At 44.6% G+C, this 21,240-nt stretch overlaps 2 protein-coding genes across 2 annotated transcripts in view; both read right to left on the bottom strand.

The window, feature by feature from the left end:
* The window catches only part of osbpl5 (oxysterol binding protein-like 5), a 182,823-nt gene extending 171,768 nt beyond the window's left edge, over nucleotides 1–11,055 (bottom strand). The window contains exon 1 of the mRNA XM_084335562.1: nucleotides 10,950–11,055. The gene's annotated coding sequence lies outside the window, so the exon portion shown is untranslated. The remainder of the gene's footprint in view (nucleotides 1–10,949) is intronic.
* An 8,526-nt stretch (nucleotides 11,056–19,581) lies between these two features.
* LOC311244824 (uncharacterized protein) overlaps nucleotides 19,582–21,240 on the bottom strand; it is a 152,994-nt gene continuing 151,335 nt past the window's right edge. Inside the window, exon 45 of the mRNA XM_084334507.1 lies at nucleotides 19,582–21,120. Coding sequence (XP_084190633.1) covers nucleotides 20,962–21,120 — 159 coding nt within the window. The 3' untranslated portion in view covers nucleotides 19,582–20,961. The remainder of the gene's footprint in view (nucleotides 21,121–21,240) is intronic.

Raw genomic sequence — 21,240 nt, 5'->3', positions numbered from 1 at the left:
CTCACACCAACAGGTGTGAATACTGTTACATATGTGCCTGTGATCGCTCTGCATTACAAGTGTGTGCATTAGGCATCATCACACCTTCCTGCAGCTTACTACACCGGCCTGTGTGGGCCCGGCTATGTCAACTTGTGCCCACCGCCTCTCAGTGTAATTAGGCTACATCATGATTACTAGATGTCTACAAATTGTACTAATGCGTTGGCCGTTCGGGGCGTGGGCGTTTGGCCGGGTCTGCTCTGCTTGCAGGGTTCTGGAGAATCGCTCGTCGAGACATGTGAAGGAGGGAGGGACAGACAGAGATCCCCTCCTTTGTAGTTAGATGGTGGTGAGTGACCTTCCACTGAGTGGGCATGCCATTCTGGGAGGAAAGGAAGGAACTTGCTTTGAGAAAAAAATAAAAGGCCTGCATGTAACTTTAAAGTAACTTAATAGTGTGTGTGTGGGAGGGGGGGGGGGAGAGGGGGGGGGGGGGGGGGGGCAAGAGTGGTAAGGGAAGGGAACTTTGGCACAAAACAAAACAAGAGTGAAAACTGAAAAGTGCTTTTGCTCTCTGGGGGGAGAGAGAGAGAAAGAGGGAGGGGGGAGGGAGAGGGAGAGGGGGAGGGAGAGGGAGAGGGGGAGGGGGAGAGAGAGAGAGGGTAGAGAGAGAGAGAGAATATTGGAACAAATCTACCAAATCACAAAGTAAATTAGAATTCTATTTGACCCTAAACAGAGAGTACACGGTGGCAGAATACCTGACCACTGTGAATGAGATAAAATTAAGAAAGACATTGACACGGTACAGACTGAGTGGACATAGTCTAGCCATAGAAACAGGCAGTCACAGGCAGAACTGGCTGCCCAGAGAGGCCAGGCTGTGTTCACTTTGTCATCAGGGGGATGTTGAGACAGAACCTCACTTCCTAGTTCCTACTATACTGTGAGAAATACAAGGATCTAAGAGAAGTCTTCTTTGATAAAATAAATAAAATTGATCCACAGGGCTCAATAGAACGCAGCATTAGGGACAGAGAGAGAGACAGACTCAATAGAACGCAGCATTAGAGAGAGAGAGAGAGAGACTCAATAGAACGCAACATTAGGGACAAAGAGAGAGAGACTCAATAGAACGCAGCATTAGAGAGAGAGAGAGAGAGAGAGAGAGAGAGAGAGAGAGAGAGAGAGAGAGAGAGAGAGAGAGAGAGAGAGAGACAGACTCAATAGAACGCAGCATTAGGGACAGAGAGAGAGACAGACTCAATAGAACGCAGCATTAGAGAGAGAGAGAGAGACTCAATAGAACGCAACATTAGGGACAGAGAGAGAGAGACTCAATAGAACGCAGCATTAGAGACAGAGAGAGAGACTCAATAGAACGCAGCATTAGAGACAGAGAGAGAGACAGACTCAATAGAACGCAGCATTAGGGACAGAGAGAGAGAGAGACAGACTCAATAGAACGCAGCATTAGGGACAGAGAGAGAGACAGACTCAATAGAACGCAGCATTAGAGAGAGAGAGAGAGAGAGAGACTCAATAGAACGCAACATTAGGGACAGAGAGAGAGAGACTCAATAGAACGCAGCATTAGAGACAGAGAGAGAGAGAGAGACTCAATAGAACGCAGCATTAGAGACAGAGAGAGAGACAGACTCAATAGAACGCAGCATTAGGGACAGAGAGAGAGAGAGACTCAATTAGGGGTGCACCGATGTATCGGTCGGGTATCGGTATCGGCCGATAAGTGCCTTGTTGACTGCAATCGGCCTATCGGCCGATAAGCTTGAATGTGCCGATGGCAGTAGCGATAAATATCCATCAATTTGTGTAGCGTCAAGACAAAAAAAAGTTCACTCGCGACCTGCACAACGCCGTCCCCAGTCCCCCCCCCCACACACACACACACACAAGCTACTGCATCAAAGTTACTACTTATGATTAACAAGGCATTCGTTTTGTGGCATTAACGTTATATAGTTAGTGTTACACGTTCAATAACATCAGCATATTATTTACCCGAACGTAGCAAGTGTTCATACTAGCTCAGTTCCTTCCGTTGCTCACAGAGCCCTGAGTTTTACCCATTCTGCAATCTGTTAATAACGTTTTCAATCAGACACATGTATAGAAAGGCTTTGTTTTATTATAACATTAGTTGCAGTAAAATCATTATGCCTCATTTAAGTCATCCTGCGGAGCTAAAAGCTAAACGTCAGCCGCGCCGCCATTGTTGTAGAAAAGCTCTCGTCAAAATCAATGGCGGACAAAAGCCGAAGTAAAAAATGTATACGCGCTTGCCGATTGGTGGTAACAGCAGAGGCGGGTGCAAGCGGTGTGTGACGTAATTGGCAGAATCGACTGTCAATCAAAATTTCATTGGTTGAGACAATAGTATCTAGCTGCAGCCCAGCAGGTAGACCATGCTGGGAGAACTAGTATCTAGCTGCAGCCCTGCAGAACATACTGGGAGAGAGATAGTGCTATTTCTTGATGTTTCCTTTTTTTAAGTAAGTAAAGAGGCCTATGTTCATATCGGTGAGCACAATTGGTAACACAAATATACAGTAGTTTCATAAAAAAAAAAAAAAGAATATTACAAAAAAAAAATATTTAAAAAATATTTGTTGCCACAAATATCGGTATCGGTATCGGCCGATTGTGTTAGTTGAACAATCGGTATCGGTGGCAAATTTTCATATCGGTGCATCCCTAGACTCAATAGAATGCAGCATTAGAGACAGAGAGAGAGAGACAGACTCAATAGAATGCAGCATTAGGGACAGAGAGAGAGACAGACTCAATAGAACGCAGCATTAGAGACAGAGAGAGAGAGACAGACTCAATAGAACGCAGCATTAGAGACAGAGAGAGAGACAGACTCAATAGAACGCAGCATTAGGGACAGAGAGAGAGAGAGAGACAGACTCAATAGAATGCAGCATTAGGGACAGAGAGAGAGAGACAGACTCAATAGAACGCAGCATTAGAGACAGAGAGAGACAGACTCAATAGAACGCAGCATTAGAGACAGAGAGAGAGAGAGAGAGAGAGAGAGAGAGACAGACTCAATAGAACGCAGCATTAGGGACAGAGAGAGAGAGAGAGAGAGAGAGAGAGACAGACTCAATAGAACGCAGCATTAGGGACAGAGAGAGAGAGAGAGACAGACTCAATAGAACGCAGCATTAGGGACAGAGAGAGAGAGACAGACTCAATAGAACGCAGCATTAGGGACAGAGAGAGAGAGAGAGAGACAGACTCAATAGAACAGCATGTGACTCTCTGGGGAGCTCTGGAACAGGACAGAGCCACTTATCAAACCCAGGAGCAGGACGCCGCTCTCACAGAGAAGAGCTGTCATATCCAAACTAATGGTTTACGACACACCCATCCTACTACTACTTACGCCCACTGTGCTGGTACACGCACACACACACACACACACACACACACACACCAGCAAACAATGTACACACACCCAGTCTGCATGAACACACACACACACACAGAGTTAACATGCACAGACACTGTGTTGAGCCACCCTTACTGCTGGGCATCAGAAGGGCCATGTGTCCTCTCTGTCCTCTGTCTCCTCACCACTGACACTGACACGCCCACGCCACGCCGCTCATCGTGCAGCTCGTCTGCACTAGACAGCTGTGTCTGACAGCGATGACCTCACCCATCACAACAACAACAACACACACATAAGAGAGAGCGAAGATCCAGACGCTCCTCTTTCCAACCAGGGTGCTGCTGCTCACACACACACACAGCCCAACAGAATACTAACTAAAACACTGATCCTTTTGACATGAATCAAGATTCACACACAACAAGTCGGGCGTTTCCCCCGCTTGACACCGGCGTTCTCAAACTATATCCCGGGGGGGGGGGGGGGGGGGGGGGGGGCTGAGGGATAAGAAGAAGTCGCCGTGAGCTTTCCTCCGGCGGGGAGACAGCCGGTGATTTAGGTCCCCGCGGGCGCGTCACTCACCGCCCCCCTCGCAGGGTAAATCAAGACAGGAGGAGGGGCGGCTCTTCTCATCCTCTCTGTCCTCCAGCCCGCTGGCAGGGAGAGAAGCCACGGCTGTGGTTGATAGGTTTAGGCGTACCGGCAGCACCAACACCATTAAATCTCCCCCCGGCTGATTAGTGAGGAGGAGCGCGTTCTTCTCACAAGCTGCTGCTGCTGCTACGAGGCTCTTTGGAACGAGGAAGTGAGATCAATGTTGTGTTGACGTCGAGCCTCCAAAATCAATTATACCAGAAGTCTCAGCGACCCGGACGTGGTCGGGGGGGTCAGCTGGACGTGAAGGCCAAAGAGGGACGTGTCACTTCCTGTGTCATAAACACATGGTTCTCAGCCACGTGATTTTTTTTCGTAGCCGCAGTTTGCGAAGACGCTCTCTGATTGGCTAGCCCGCGTACAGCGAAGACCCTCTCTGATTGGTTTAGTTCCGAAGGGCTCTGGGATAGAAATGTCCGCCTTGTACATATATATTCTCTGTTTCGAAGTGGTTATGCTTTGGCCCTCTTTCGAAGTGGGTTATGCATAGAGTTTGGAATCAGGGCTGGTGGTCAATCGCCCTGCTCTAAAGATAAACTCGAAGCATAACCCACTTCGAAAGAGGGCCAAAGCATAACCACTTCGAAGCAGAGAATATATATGTACAAGGCGGAAGAGGCCTTCGGAGCTAAACCAATCAGAGAGGGTCTTCGCTGTACGCGGGCTAGCCAATCAGAGAGCGTCTTCGCAAACTGCGTCTACGAAAGAAAATCACACTTCTTAACCTGAGAGACTTCCTGTGTCATAAACACATGGTTCTTAACCTGAGAGACTTCCTGTGTCATAAACACATGGTTCTTAACCTGAGAGACTTCCTGTGTCATAAACACATGGTTCTCAACCCGAGAGACTTCCTGTGTCATAAACACATGGTTCTCACTCAACCTGAGAGACTTCCTGTGTCATAAACACATGGTTCTCACTCAACCTGAGAGACTTCCTGTGTCATAAACACATGGTTCTCACTCAACCTGAGAGACTTCCTGTGTCATAAACACATGGTTCTTAACCTGAGAGACTTCCTGTGTCATAAACACATGGTTCTCAACCTGAGAGACTTCCTGTGTCATAAACACATGGTTCTCAACCTGAGAGACTTCCTGTGTCATAAACACATGGTTCTCACTCAATCTGAGAGACTTCCTGTGTCATAAACACATGGTTCTCACTCAACCTGAGAGACTTCCTGTGTCATAAACACATGGTTCTCACTCAACCTGAGAGACTTCCTGTGTCATAAACACATGGTTCTCACTCAACCTGAGAGACTTCCTGTGTCATAAACACATGGTTCTCACTCAATCTGAGAGACTTCCTGTGTCATAAACACATGGTTCTCACTCAACCTGAGAGACTTCCTGTGTCATAAACACATGGTTCTCACTCAACCTGAGAGACTTCCTGTGTCATAAACACATGGTTCTCACTCAACCTGAGAGACTTCCTGTGTCATAAACACATGGTTCTCACTCAACCTGAGAGACTTCCTGTGTCATAAACGCATGGTTCTCACTCAACCTGAGAGACTTCCTGTGTCATAAACACATGGTTCTCACTCAACCTGAGAGACTTCCTGTGTCATAAACACATGGTTCTCAACCTGAGACTTCCTGTCATAAACACATGGTTCTTAACCTGAGAGACTTCCTGTGTCATAAACACATGGTTCTCACTCAACCTGAGAGACTTCCTGTGTCATAAACACATGGTTCTCACTCAATCTGAGAGACTTCCTGTGTCATAAACACATGGTTCTTAACCTGAGAGACTTCCTGTGTCATAAACACATGGTTCTCAACCTGAGAGACTTCCTGTGTCATAAACACATGGTTCTCAACCTGAGAGACTTCCTGTGTCATAAACACATGGTTCTCACTCAATCTGAGAGACTTCCTGTGTCATAAACACATGGTTCTCACTCAACCTGAGAGACTTCCTGTGTCATAAACACATGGTTCTCACTCAACCTGAGAGACTTCCTGTGTCATAAACACATGGTTCTCACTCAACCTGAGAGACTTCCTGTGTCATAAACACATGGTTCTCACTCAACCTGAGAGACTTCCTGTTAGGGCTGGGCGATATGACGATATTATATAAATATCGGGTACAGTTCATTAACGATACACTTTTTTAACGTATTGTGGATATCGTGATGTTTTGCCCAAGAGGATTGTGTCGCGTCAATCTGGTCCACACCCGTTCAAACTTTTGAACAACGCCGCCCCCACACACACTACTGCATCAAAGTTACTAATTATTATTAACAAAGGCATTCGTTTTGTGGCATTAACGTTATATAGTTACACGTTCAATAACATTAGCGTATTTACCCAAACATAGCAATGTCCAATGACGACATAGATAGCAAGCGTTACTGTTCATATCTCAGCCCGTGCGGAGTTGTGCATGCCCATTCTGCGGTCTGTTAATAAAGTTTTCAATCAGACAGATGTATGGAAAGGCTTTTATTATAACATTCGTTGCAATAAAATCATTATGGCTTGTTTAGTCATGCTGCGGTGCGCTGGTAATCACTCGTCTGCCGCAGGGAGCTGTTGTTGTCGTTGAGCTGAGCTCAGCTCTCGTCAAAATCAATTGCGGAAGTAAAAAACGCATAGAGCTTGCCGATTGGTGCTAAGAACAGCAGGGCGGGTTCAATCGGTGTGACGTAATTGGCAGACTCTGCCGGCTGAATGATCGAATGAATGGAAACGTTATTAACGATTGCAGAATGGGTACAATACAGTACAGCTCAATACAACAACAGTGGACTGGGGGATGAAGACCAGAAAAAGACTTTCGGCTTTTTTACATAAGGGTCCTCCATTTTCAATTCATCAAAACATTTAGAGACATACAAATATACAGTAGTTTCATAAAAATGCTAAAATGCTATTTATTGATTGATTGATTGATTTAAAACTTTATTAACATATTGCAGAATGGGTACAGTACAGCTCAATACATACAATTGTTAAGGGGATGCAGACCAGAGAAAGTCTTTCGTCTTGTTTACATCAGGGTCCCCCATTTTCAATTAATCATATTTCATATCTAAATCATATAATATCTCATTGCTAAATATATGCAATATATAATCTAATAATCCAATAATCTAAATCTAATATATAATATAAAAATGCTAAATGCATGGGTATTTTATTTAGTCTTTAATGTTAGCTTGCAAACTCAAATTGTCTTGGTAAGCCTCATAATGAATTGTTTGGGGAAAAAAAGAAAAACATCGTGATGTGTATCGTGTATCGCCGAAAGGTCAGAAAATATCGTGATATCATATTTAGGCCATATCGCCCAGCCCTACTTCCTGTGTCATAAACGCATGGTTCTCACTCAACCTGAGAGACTTCCTGTGTCATAAACACATGGTTCTCACTCAACCTGAGAGACTTCCTGTGTCATAAACACATGGTTCTCAACCTGAGACTTCCTGTCATAAACACATGGTTCTCAACCTGACAGACTTCCTGTGTCATAAACACATGGTTCTCAACCTGAGAGTAGGGCTGTACCGAATGGATTTTTTTTTTTACATTCAAAGCTTCTATTGAAGTTTTCTAATGAAGCTTTGAATGTCTGTTGTCATATTTTATGACATAATCATAAAAAATAATATTACAAAACATTTTATTAAATATATATATATATCTTTTTTAATATCGTCAAACTAAATCCTCAATTTGAATAAAGTGATTAATCTGATTAAATTAGTCATTTTTTTATTAAATCAACTTTCTTTAATGAATATAACTCGTCAGTTTCATCAACATAAATAATTCAATAAGGGCACGGTTGGTACGAAGGTGATGGTGACGTCTTGATGGAGCGCCAAGCGGATACAGATAGGCTACATCATTTATGATAAATGTTTTAGTTGAATTTTTATGACGAGTCATATACTATAATAGTATAATACTATACTATAATATTAGTGTAGCCTAATCTTTATCTGCAACTGTGGAGAAAACCCCCATTGGTTAAACAGAATGAATAGACTAATGAATAGAAAAAATTTATTCAAATGTTGATTTAGAATTTGAATGTCAACTTTATGAATGAAGCTTCTAACTATTCGGTACAGCCCTAGAAACTGGAACGTATGAGGTTGGTTATCTGGTCCACACACAAGAATCAGCTACACTTTGCCTGCAGGCACCATTAATGCGAAATCAGGTCATGTTTATTTGTATAGCACTATCACAGTTAGCCCTACATGTCTGTCTCAAAGGGAAGTCATATAGGGGCACTACAACTGTCAACGTCCTCATAAAAACGGAGATTGAATGTTGTTGTTGTTGATTGAAGGTAGATTTTAGGTAATGTTACACCCCTAGTATATACTGTATATATATTTATCCATATCTTGACTGTCTGTAAATACCTGCATATAATCCTTTTTACATATCTGTAGATAATATATCTATACCCTAAGTTTCGCTGCTGGCCAGTATGCCTTACTACCATAGTGTCTTTATACCAGTAGTATCACTGTCCATATTAATACTACAACTCTGTACATACATCTGATTAACACTATTACTCAGTAGTACTCATTTATATATTTTGTACCCAGTTTAATCACCTGTACATTGTGTGTTTCTATTGCATTTTACTGTTACATTTGCACTCTGGTTGGATGCCAAAGTTATTTTCATTGTACTGCTGTACTTGTGCTGAATTATGACAATACATTTGAACCTAATCGAATCTAATCTACTAACTCTATTGGTCTCTTAGTGGTGCCACTCATGTTATTATCAGTTCTCTCAGCAGAGCAGAATTATAACGCCAGCAGCACAACCAGCTCCGTCTGCCACAGACTTCTCTTCTCCCTCTCTCTCTTTCTGCTGACATTTAGCAGGTCATGCGGTCCTTTCCATTCGGTAAGCGAGAGTCTCACGGCAGAGAATTCTAAACGTGGATCTAGCCTTTTAAAGAGAATGGTCGCTCATCTACATAAAGAAAAAAAACAAGAAAGCGAAGCACAGCATCGAAAACCCAGCCAGGGGGGGGGGGTAGAAAGGAGAGGGGCAGTGGGGTCAACAGGGGCAACGGGGGACCAGGCCGGCAAAAAGAAAAGAGAAAAAAATGTAGAACAAGAGGCAGATTGTTAAGCTGCTCTTTCGTCCCATTTCCTCCCCAATTTCGTCACCAGAGACGTTTCACTTCCAGGTTTAATCATTTCCATTTGCGCTTAAAAAACTGCTTTCACCTTCAGATTAGGCTTTTATTTATTTTTTCGTTCCAGTAAAAAACCTTAACCATTAACTAAAGTGCACAGTGCCGTCCCTTCATCACACTCAGACGACCTAAAAACGAATACGTTCAATGATAAGCCCTTCTATTTATACATCTCATAGCAGCAGGTGGAGGTTATTAAAATGAAATGGAACATAACAAAATCTCTCAAATGGTTCTATTCTTGAAATAGCGCAGATCTGATGATCTGATCTCATTTCAGTCCGCTTTGTTTCCAGAGACACAGTAATCACTTCTAGTGTACTACAGTACAGACAGACTGGGTCAGGAGCGCAATGTAAACACCACCGGAGTGATCTCTCTCCCAATGTAACAGTCCTCCAATACACAAGCAGAGAGAGAGGAACTCCACTTGACAAACGTGTTGCCGGTGGTGAACACATAAAGGTTACACCTTTGGCTGCACACCAACAACAATGGTGGGAGTGAGCTTCAGCAGAGATGCCTTGTGTCGTCGTCGCATAGATTTGACATTGAGCTGTCTGCAACCTCTATAAACCTGTAGCGTTAGAAGGCAATTCCAGATTATATGTGTGTGTGTGTGTGTGTGGTTGATTGATTGATTTATTGAAAACTTTATTAACAGATTGCAGAATGGGTACAATACAGTACGGCTCAATACACACAATTGTTAAGGGGATGCAGACCAGAGAAAGACTTTCGTCTTGTTTACATCAGGGTCCCCCATTTTCAATTCATCATAACATTATATGACATACACGACGACATACAGATAGACAGTACTGTCTGCTACATCTATACATTTATGACATACCAGATTTGCAAATACAGTACTTGTACCTGTAGCGTTAGAAGGCAATTCTGTGTGTATGTGGTCAATTGCACTTGTGCGATACATGGGGCAATTGTATGCAATGCATCAAGCGTTGCTAGTATGATGGGTTGTACCCTGCTGTGTTCCTAACTTTGTGTAGTGTAGCCATGAGAACGCTGTGGCTATAAGCTATATGGCTGCTCTCTGGTCGTCTGTCACTTGTTGTGATTATAATATGAATACAAATCATTGTAAAAAAGTGGTGCCGGTGATGATGAGAGATGAACGAATCATCTCTAAACAAAATCGAGACAATTCAATCAAGAAGACCAACAACATGAATAAAGGTACCTGGCTGTACCTGTCACCGCCTGACGTGATGCTAAGTAATAATGGTTGCCATGCAAACAAGTGGCAACCAAAAAGAAAGCATGGAGGGATGGTGAGGCTATAACTCGACTGTTTACTTAATAACTTAACGTTACCACTAACTTAACTTACAGACTTGGTAGCTTAAACCAAGCTGTACCTAACTACTGTAGCTAGACAGTGGGGTTATGGCGTTAGCTAACTTCTATATCGCCGACTGATATCCGAAAAAATCAATGTCTACTCAAAAAAAAATCTCGCCAAAAAAGCAACAAGAGGAGCTCACACTGACTGGTGGGTGTTTTAGTTAGCTTAGCTTCGCCCCGCTAACGTTAGTAGCCAGTTAGCACGTCATTTAATTTAATAATAAACCAGCAGAGAAGTGGAGATAGCCCCGTGTTTGTTGGTGTTACACACTGTTATCGGTGCGCCTTTATTATGTTGTTGATATAAATCGAGTTCACTTACTCTGTATCGATACTGGTGGTTGATGAACATGCGGCTGGTTTGACTCCGACCTTCCTCCTCCTTCCTTCCGCGGCGCGCGCAGGGTCTGTTCACAAGCCGCTACTACACGCGGCGCGAGGCTCGCGGCGACCCCGGTCTGTTGAACTGAGGCGCGCGCGCAGGACCAGCAGTCTGTTGTTGAACTGACTGGCGCGCGGCAGGACCAACAGTCTGTTGTTGAATTGAGGCGCGCGGCGCGCAGGACTAACGCCAACGGTCTGTTGTTGAATTGAGGCGCGCGGCAGGACCAGCGGTCTGTTCAGAGTCATCTGTTGAACTGAAGGAGGACTGTTGCTCTGGCGCCCCTAGTGACTACAGTCCGTTACAACTACTCAACTACATTTAGATTAGATTACATTAGATTACATTCAAATGTATTGTCATCATCATCATCATGCAGCACAAGTACAGTACAACGAGAAGAAGTTTGGCATCCAACCACAGTGAAAATGTAACAGTAAAGTGCAATAGTAATATATACAATGTACAGGTGATTAAACTGGGTATAACATATATAAATAAGTACTACTGGGTAATAGTGCTAATCAGATGTATGTACAGAGTTGTAGTATTAATATGTACATGTGATACAGGTATAAAGACACGTATGGTAGTCTAGTAAGTAAGGGATATGTAGTATAGATATAGTATCTATACAGATGTGTAAAAATGGTTATTTAGTTGGTATATTCAGACAGATAAATAATAATAATAATTGTTAGACTAGAAGTCTTTATTTGTCATGCAGTTTTAACACACACGCGCGAGATGGGCGACCCACAGGAACACACACACATGCACTGAGTCACCGATGAAATGTCTCTCTGTACTTTTCCCATCCCGTTGTCCTTCCCCCCCATGGGGGGGCCGGGAGCAGACAGGGCGTCAACGTGAGCCGCGCCCCGGGGACCAATCCAAGTGCTCCTGTCCGTCTTCGTCAAGGACTCCACAGCGTTAGCGATCTGTTGAGCATGTTTTTCCATTGGGTTTATCTTATCGGGGGGGAAACCCTTGCGAGCACGGGGAGAACATGCAAACTCCACACAGAAGGGCCTGGGAGATACCCCACCTGAGTACCTGGCATCATGGAAACCTGGTCCCCAAGCGGGAATCGAACCCTGGACCTTCTTGCTGTGAGGCGACAGTGTTAACCACTACATAATATATATATATATATATATACAGGATTATTGTACATACTATCATACAGAGTTATATGGATTATATGCAGGCGTTTAAGTATATATGTGTTTAAGTATAGGATTATATATTTGATAAATGAGTGGTCTTTTGTGTGTTTTCTGCTTTAGCCATTTTCACTCATTTTCAAATAGAGAGCAGAAAGTGTGCGATATTAGCAGAGAAACACATTGTGCATTTGACTAGACCTTCACATAGCAAGCTAATGTGTCTAATGTGTCACAGCTAGGGCCTAAAGGGACACATGAATGAATGAATGATTTTATTTCTGTCTTTTATTTTTTTTACAAAGAATAGTAGTAGAACTTCCAAAAAAACGAAAAAAATAAAATGACCGAAAAAATGTAGGCTGAAGCCGAGGCTTATAATAATATAAAAAAAAAGGCGGTTAGTTGAGTGTCGGGGGGGTATGAGTCTGTGGCTGAACTTCTCATCTTGACTAGCTCGTCGTAGAGGGGGTGGGAGGGATTCTCCAGGATAGCAGCCAGCTTCCTTCTCATCACAACAACCAATAAACTACAAGTTTTCCTAAACACCTGTCTGCGCCGAATCCTCCAGATTCGCTGGCCTAACACCATCAGCAATAAAGACCTGTGGCAACGAACACAACAACAGCCAGCAGAGAAAGAGATTCTCCAACGGCGTTGGAGATGGATTGGCCATACACTCCATAAACCATCCCTGAGCATCACAAGACAATCTCTCAGGTGGAACCCCCAAGGGAAAAGAAAGAGAGGCAGACCACGAAACACCTGGCGCCGAGACTTGGAAGATGATGCCAAGAAGATGGGACACACCTGGGGCCAGCTTGAGAGGTTGGCTCAGGATCGGGATGCTTGGAGAACCCTTGTTGACGGCCTATGCCCCAAACGGGGTAAAAGGCGTAAGTAAAAGTAAGTAAGTCCTTCTCATCCCCTACTGCTCAGACTATAAATGACTGACTTCTCTACTGCTCAGACTATAAGTTACTGACTTCTCTACTGCTCAGACTGTAAGTTACTGACTTCTCTACTGCTCAGACTATAAGTTACGGACTTCTCTACTGCTCAGACTATACATTACTGACTTCTCTACTGCTCAGACTATAAGTTACTGACTTCTCTACTGCTCAGCCTGTAAGTTACTGACTTCTCTACTGCTCAGACTGTAAGTTACTGACTTCTCTACTGCTCAGACTATAAGTTACTGACTTCTCTACTGCTCAGCCTGTAAGTTACTGACTTCTCTACTGCTCAGACTATAAGTTACTGACTTCTCTACTGCTCAGACTATAAGTTACTGACTTCTCTACTGCTCAGACTGTAAGTTACTGACTTCTCTACTGCTCAGCCTGTAAATTACTGACTTCTCTACTGCTCAGCCTGTAAGTTACTGACTTCTCTACTGCTCAGCCTGTAAGTTACTGACTTCTCTACTGCTCAGACTGTAAGTTACTGACTTCTCTACTGCTCAGACTATAAGTTACTGACTTCTCTACTGCTCAGCCTATAAGTTACTGACTTCTCTACTGCTCAGACTATAAGTTACTGACTTCTCTACTGCTCAGACTGTAAGTTACTGACTTATCTACTGCTCAGCCTGTAAGTTACTGACTTCACTACTGCTCAGACTGTAAGTTACTGACTTCTCTACTGCTCAGACTGTAAGTTACTGACTTCTCTACTGCTCAGACTGTAAGTTACTGACTTCTCTACTGCTCAGCCTATAAATGACTGACTTCTCTACTGCTCAGCCTATAAATGACTGACTTCTCTACTGCTCAGACTATAAATGACTGACTTCTCTACTGCTCAGCCTGTAAGTTAAAATCACGGCCAAAGTAAATGTCTGCAGCACCTCCGGTTGGGTTGAGCAGCTGCCGCCCCCAAAATGTCTCTCGCATTAGATTCACACAGCAGGGCCTGGCTCTGGGAATAGCCTATACAAATATATATGCACATATATACAAATATATATTTGGGGTCCATGATGATCTTATGGCACTGTCAGCAGGACAACAAAGCTCACGAGGACGTCCCACCCAATGTCCCCCTGTCCGGTATGAAGACGTCCCCCTGTACGGAATGAAGAAGACGTCCCCCTGTACGGTATGAAGACGTCCCCCTGTACGGTATGAAGAAGACGTCCCCCTGTACGGAATGAAGAAGACGTCCCCCTGTACGGTATGAAGAAGACGTCCCCCTGTACGGTATGAAGAAGACGTCCCCCTGTACGGTATGAAGAAGACGTCCCCCTGTACGGTATGAAGAAGAGGTCCCCCTGTACGGTATGAAGACGTCCCCCTGTACGGTATGAAGACGTCCCCCTGTACGGTATGAAGACGTCCCCCTGTATGGTATGATGAAGACGTCCCCCTGTACGGTATGAAGAAGACGTCCCCCTGTACGGTATGAAGAAGAGGTCCCCCTGTACGGTATGAAGAAGAGGTCCCCCTGTACGGTATGAAGACGTCCCCCTGTACGGTATGAAGAAGACGTCCCCCTGTACGGTATGAAGAAGAGGTCCCCCTGTACGGTATGAAGACGTCCCCCTGTACGGTATGAAGAAGACGTCCCCCTGTACGGTATGAAGACGTCCCCCTGTACGGTATGAAGAAGACGTCCCCCTGTACGGTATGAAGAAGACGTCCCCCTGTACGGTATGAAGAAGACGTCCCCCTGTACGGTATGAAGAAGACGTCCCCCTGTACGGTATGAAGAAGACGTCCCCCTGTACGGTATGAAGAAGACGTCCCCCTGTACGGTATGAAGATGTCCCCCTGTACGGTATGAAGAAGACGTCCCCCTGTACGGTATATGAAGACGTCCCCCTGTCCGGTATGATGAAGACGTCCCCCTGTACGGTATGACGAAGACGTCCTCCTGTACGGTATGATGAAGACGTCCCCCTGTACGGTATGAAGAAGACGTCCCCCTGTACGGTATGAAGATGTCCCCCTGTACGGTATGAAGAAGACGTCCCCCTATACGGTATGAAGAAGACGTCCCCCTATACGGTATGAAGAAGACGTCCCCCTGTACGGTATGATGAAGACGTCCCCCTGTACGGTATGAAGACGTCCCCCTGTACGGTATGAAGACGTCCCCCTGTACGGTATGAAGATGTCCCCCTGTACGGTATGAAGATGTCACCCCTGTACGGTATGAAGACGTCCCCCTGTACGGTATGAAGACGTCCCCCTGTACGGTATGAAGACATCCCCCTGTACGGTATGAAGACGTCCCCCTGTACGGTATGAAGACGTCCCCCTGTACGGTATGAAGACGTCCCCCTGTACGGTATGAAGACATCCCCCTGTACGGTATGAAGACGTCCCCCTGTACGGTATGAAGACGTCCCCCTGTACGGTATGAAGACGTCCCCCTGTACGGTATGAAGACGTCCCCCTGTACGGTATGAAGACGTCCCCCTGTACGGTATGAAGACGTCCCCCTGTACGGTATGAAGACGTCCCCCTGTACGGTATGCAGACGTCCCCCTGTACGGTATGAAGCCGTCCTCCTGTACGGTATGAAGACGTCCCCCTGTATGGTATGAAGACGTCCCCCTGTACGGTATGAAGACGTCCCCCTGTACGGTATGAAGACGTCCCCCTGTACGGTATGAAGACGTCCCCCTGTACGGTATGAAGACGTCCCCCTGTCCGGTATATGAAGACGTCCCCCTGTCCGGTATGAAGAAGACGTCCCCCTGTACGGTATGAAGAAGACGTCCCCCTGTACGGTATGAAGACGTCCCCCTGTACGGTATGAAGAAGACGTCCCCCTGTCCGGTATGAAGCCGTCCCCCTGTCCGGTATGAAGCCGTCCCCCTGTACGGTATGAAGAAGACGTCCCCCTGTACGATATGAAGACGTCCCCCTGTACGGTATGAAGACGTCCCCCTGTACGGTATATGAAGATGTCCCCCTGTACGGTATATGAAGACGTCCCCCTGTACGGTATGAAGACGTCCCTCTGTACGGTATGAAGACGTCCCCCTGTACGGTATATGAAGACGTCCTCCTGTACGGTATGAAGAAGACGTCCCCCTGTACGGTATATGAAGACGTCCTCCTGTACGGTATGAAGACGTCCCCCTGTACGGTATGAAGACGTCCCCCTGTACGGTATGCAGATGGATGTCTCACTCCCTCCAGACGTGGAAGAGGTCTCCAGGGTGGAGCTTCCTGACCTCAGTTCTAAAATTAGGTCATTTTGAAGCTGCTTGACGAGCTGAGAGAGAGAGAAGCTGGGAGAGAGCAGAGATACCCCATCTGGGTACCTGGCAACGGTTCTTGTATAGTAAATAGATGGATAGCAAGCTAGCATAAGGACACATAGTATAACTGTAGATTGTATAGTATAGCATTGTATAGTAGTGTACATAAGACCCAGTGCCCCATCCGTAGCTAACAGTGTATTGCACTACCACAGGACCTAGCATGTCTTACCATGCTTTTGAAAAACTCATGTACACATATACCTATGTCTTTACTCTTATGACTTGTATTATTGCACAAATGTCGCATTGTCAACCCTTGGATTCTTATTATTGTATTACTGTACTATGCACAATCGTTGCGGGCAAGACCCCCCCGCATTTCACTGTATACTTGTGTGCCGTGACAAATAAAACTCTTGACTTGACTTGACTTGACTTGAATCGAACCCTGGACCTTCTAGCTGTGAGGCGACAGTGTTAACCCCTACACCACCGTGCCGGGAGAGAGCAGTGGGGAGGGGAGACACAATCCAGCCCCTAAAAGATTTTCCCAGACGCAGAAATTGCACCATTACTTATTCATCCTACGACTGGGGCACTTAGCTGAAGCAGTCAGCGCTGCTCTGAATAATGCAGAGGCGTACTAACCCCCCCCCCCCCCCCCCCTCCCACACTCCAGCCAGGAGCACAGGAAACTGCACATGTTGTAGTTTGTGGCAAAGGCGAAAAAAAAACTACCGTCATAGACAACTATCGCCCAGTCTCTCTTCTCTCCTTTCTTTCTAAAACACTTGAACGTGCTGTAGGTATCCAACCAACTTACTGATTATCTCTTACAGAACGACCTCCGACCTAGACCCTAATCAGTCAGGCTTCAGGACCGGTCACTCCACGGAGACGGCCCTCATTGCGGTCACAGAGGCTCTTCACTTAGCAAAAGCGAAAGGCCTCTCCTCTGTCCTCCTGATTCTCCTGGACCTGTCGGCAGCCTTCGACACAGTCAACCATCGGATCCTCGTCGCGTCCCTCGCAGGAATGGGACTGGTTGGCTCTGCGCTGACATGGCTGACATCATACGAAATGTGTTCATTCAATATGAAATGAAAATGGGGGACCCTGATGTAAACAAGTCAAGTCAAGAGTTTTATTTGTCAAGGCATACAAGTATACAATGAAATGCGGGGGGGGGGTCTTGCCCGCAACGATTGTGCATAATACAATAGTAATATATAATAAGAATCCAATAGAACGACAATGTGCAATAAAACAAGTAAACAAAGTAGGGCATATCGGTTTATGTACATAGTTATTTACAGAGCATGGTAGGACATGCTAGGTCCTGTGGTAGTGCAATACACTGTTAGCTACGGATGAGGCACTGGGTCTTTATGTACACTGCTATACAATGCTATATTATACAATCTCTGTATAGACAAACGTCTTTCTCTGGTCTGCATCCCCTTAACAATTGTGTGTATTGAGCCGTACTGTATTGTACCCATTCTGCAATCTGTTAAATAAAGTTTTCATTCATTCATTCATTCATACCTCAGCGACAGCTCCTACCCAAGTGTCATGGAGAGGGACCCCGTCGGCCCTTGGGCCCCTTCTCTTCTCCTTCGACACCAAATCTCTGGGTAACATTATCACGTCTCCTCATGCCAGATTTGGTTAATTAAGGTTATTGGAAAAAAAAATACTATATTTGACAGTGTTGTTTTTCTACCTTTGCCCCTTTCATTTAAATTAAAAAAATAATACAATTTGAAAATGATTTAAATGATGTTGTTTGTAAGAAGACCATCTTCCTGTTAGGTTGAAGTTTTCGACAGGAAAACAGGGGGATTAATTCATGTCTAACCAGTATCAGAAAACCTAGCTCTCATTGTTAGGATGCATACAAACAACTGTCTCAAGCCATTGGTGCTACTACAAAGAGACATAGTCTCTCTCTCTCTCCTCTTTCTCTCTATTTTCTTTCTCTTTCTCTCTTCTCTCTATTCTGTCTCTCTTCTCTTTCTATCTTACTCTCTCTCTGTCTTCTCTTTCTCTCTTTCTCTTCGCTCCCTCTGTCTTCTCTCTCTTTCTCTTCGCTCCCTCTTTCTCTCTTCTCTCTCTCTCTCTCACTTACACACACACACACACACACACACACACACACACACACACACACACACACACACACACACACACACGTACAGTTTGAGTACAATTTACTCAGTTTGAGTAAAATTTACTCTGCAAAATGTACTGTGCACACACACGCACACGTACTGTATACATGCAAAATGACTCGTTCCAGCAAAGTAGGCTTTGTCAATACTGAACGACTGTGTGCTTGTCAAGTAGGTTGGGAAATACCTGACACACACACACACACACACACACACACACACAGGTAAATACACTACATGTTTACAAACACTACACACAGACAGAACCCCATGGTATAAGAGTAGCATCTTTAATCTCATTTTGTAGACAGGTCAGAGAATACACAGATACTAAAATCCTTGCTCTTTTTTCTTCTGTTTTTGCATTGTACCAGCAAGCAACTCGCAAAGCGTTTCATTTAACCACAAGTGTCACAATGCTATCTTAGTTTTTCATACAAATCTGATAGAAATAAGTGCTTTGAATCATTTTCTGAAACAACATCACAAGTAATTGACACTATGTGTTAAAAATAAGGCAATACAACATTCAACAGCATGAATTGGCTTCTGACAGTTTACAGTATTAACCACAAAATACAATGATCCGAAAAGACCGTACCCGCCTCATGGGAGAATCTGTCCTTTAGGTTCTAAGAGCTAAGCTCCTCCCCCAGCGCTCTGCCCTTTAGGTTCTAAGAGCTAAGCCCCTCCCCCAGCGCTCTGCCCGTTAGGTTCTAAGAGCTAAGCTCCTCCCCGAGCGCTCTCTGCCCTTTAGTTTCTGAGAGTTAAGCTCCTCCCCCAGCGCTCTCTGCCCTTTCGTTTCTGAGAGCTAAGCCCCTCCCCCAGCGCTCTGCCCTTTCGTTTCTGAGCTAAGCTCCTCCCCCAGCGCTCTGCCCTTTAGGTTCTCAGAGCTAAGCTCCTCCCCCAGCGCTCTGCCCTTTCGTTTCTGAGAGCTAAGCTCCTCCCCCAGCGCTCTGCCCTTTGGGTTCTGAGAGCTAAGCTCCTCCCCCAGCGCTCTACCCTTTAGGTTCTGAGAGCTAAGCTCCTCCCCCAGCGCTCTAAACGGCACAGGAATGTCTATAGATAGATGACACGTGCAGCAGGAAGTGACATAACATTGTTATTTCTTTTCAGAATGTACAGCACAGGAAATCAAACAAAACAAACAGGAAACCAAACAAACTCTCCAGACCTTCAAAGTAAAAGCTGCTCTCGACAGCCGATATGGATTTCCTAACACCATTCATCATGTCCCTGAGCAATGACTTTTTTCTGAGTTTCTGAGTTGTTGTTCAGCCTTGACTATTCAGTGTTATCTTCCAAAATCACGGAAGCGAATGTAACAGAAGGCAAGGTGTGTGAGTGACATCGAAGCGTGATCTCAGTTTCACCATTTCAGTTTGCCTTTCCATCAACAAATAACAGTTATTCCAGTAGCCTGACGACGCAAGTATACCCAGAAATAAAAAGAACGTGTTAAAAAAATTGTACAGTGTCGACGCTTAATGCAACCAGTGCATTACTTAGAACAGAGCTTAATAAAACAAAAGACTCTCTCAAACAAACTCTCTTTCACTGAAGGCAATGCATGGTTCAGATCTGCTGAGGACGTGCAAAGCCCCCGAAAATATATCCATTTTATGTACTGAATTTCTCCAATAAAATATACTGTATTACATTGCTATTATATCAGGCCATTATAACAAGACAATATAGCTGATATATATCATACACACACACACACACACACACACACACACACGCACACACGCACACACACACACACACGCACACACTCACACACACACACTCACACAATTTATAAAAGTGTGCCATCTAGTGGTTTTAAAAGTGTACAAAGTGAGAAGTGTCCTAGTCCAGCAAACATATTGTGCAATGACCTCATATTCTGATCATCTGAACATATTCAGTGAAGTACGTGCATTAAACAGTGAAACATAAGCTCCTGATTCGACAGACGTACGTGTCTCTTATCATACCTATACCTATACAGCATCCCGCACGATATTACCTGAGCAAAACACTTTAGAACAACAGAACAATTGTGTAGAAAGGAAGCAAATATCAAAACACATCAGCAATACAAAAATATGTAAATATAAGAAACAAGCATCATATATATTTAATAAAAATATATACATCCTATATTTTGGTCTTTGGATATTGTGCATGTCCATTATATTATTTCTGTTTACAGTTCCTTCCCTTATCGAAGCCATTTTCTGACAAATAAATTAAAACACACAGGCATTAAATCCAGCAGAATCTAACAGGAATGTCAAAGTTGAAATAGAAAAATAAAACCGTCTATCGAAAGAAATCTCCCTTTGCCGACCTCCCCACCACCAGAGGGAGAGGCGTGTGGAGGCCGGGGGGGTGGGGGGGGGGAGGGTCTAGGCGTTGTGGTATCCGTTTTTGGGTGGACCTCTCCTGGGTTCTACGTTCTCATAGATAGTGAGTGCAGCAGTGTTCTGGTAGATTAGATCCACGTTGGTGCCGGTTCTTGACCGGATGATGTCCATGGCACACTGGTTCAGAAACACGTACTGGTCCTGTGTGGAGGAGGGGGAGGTAATATCGGAAATTATCGGTATGGGCTTTCAAAAAATGAAAAATAAAAAGTTTAACCTTTATTTACCCAGGCAAGCAAGTAAGAAGAAATTATTATTTTA

The sequence above is a fragment of the Notolepis coatsorum genome (genome assembly GCF_963971535.1).
Source record: "Notolepis coatsorum genome assembly, chromosome: 18".
NCBI lineage: Eukaryota > Metazoa > Chordata > Actinopteri > Aulopiformes > Paralepididae > Notolepis > Notolepis coatsorum.
The sequence above is the reverse complement of the archived record's forward strand: the minus strand, read 5'-3'. Positions and strand labels throughout refer to the sequence as shown.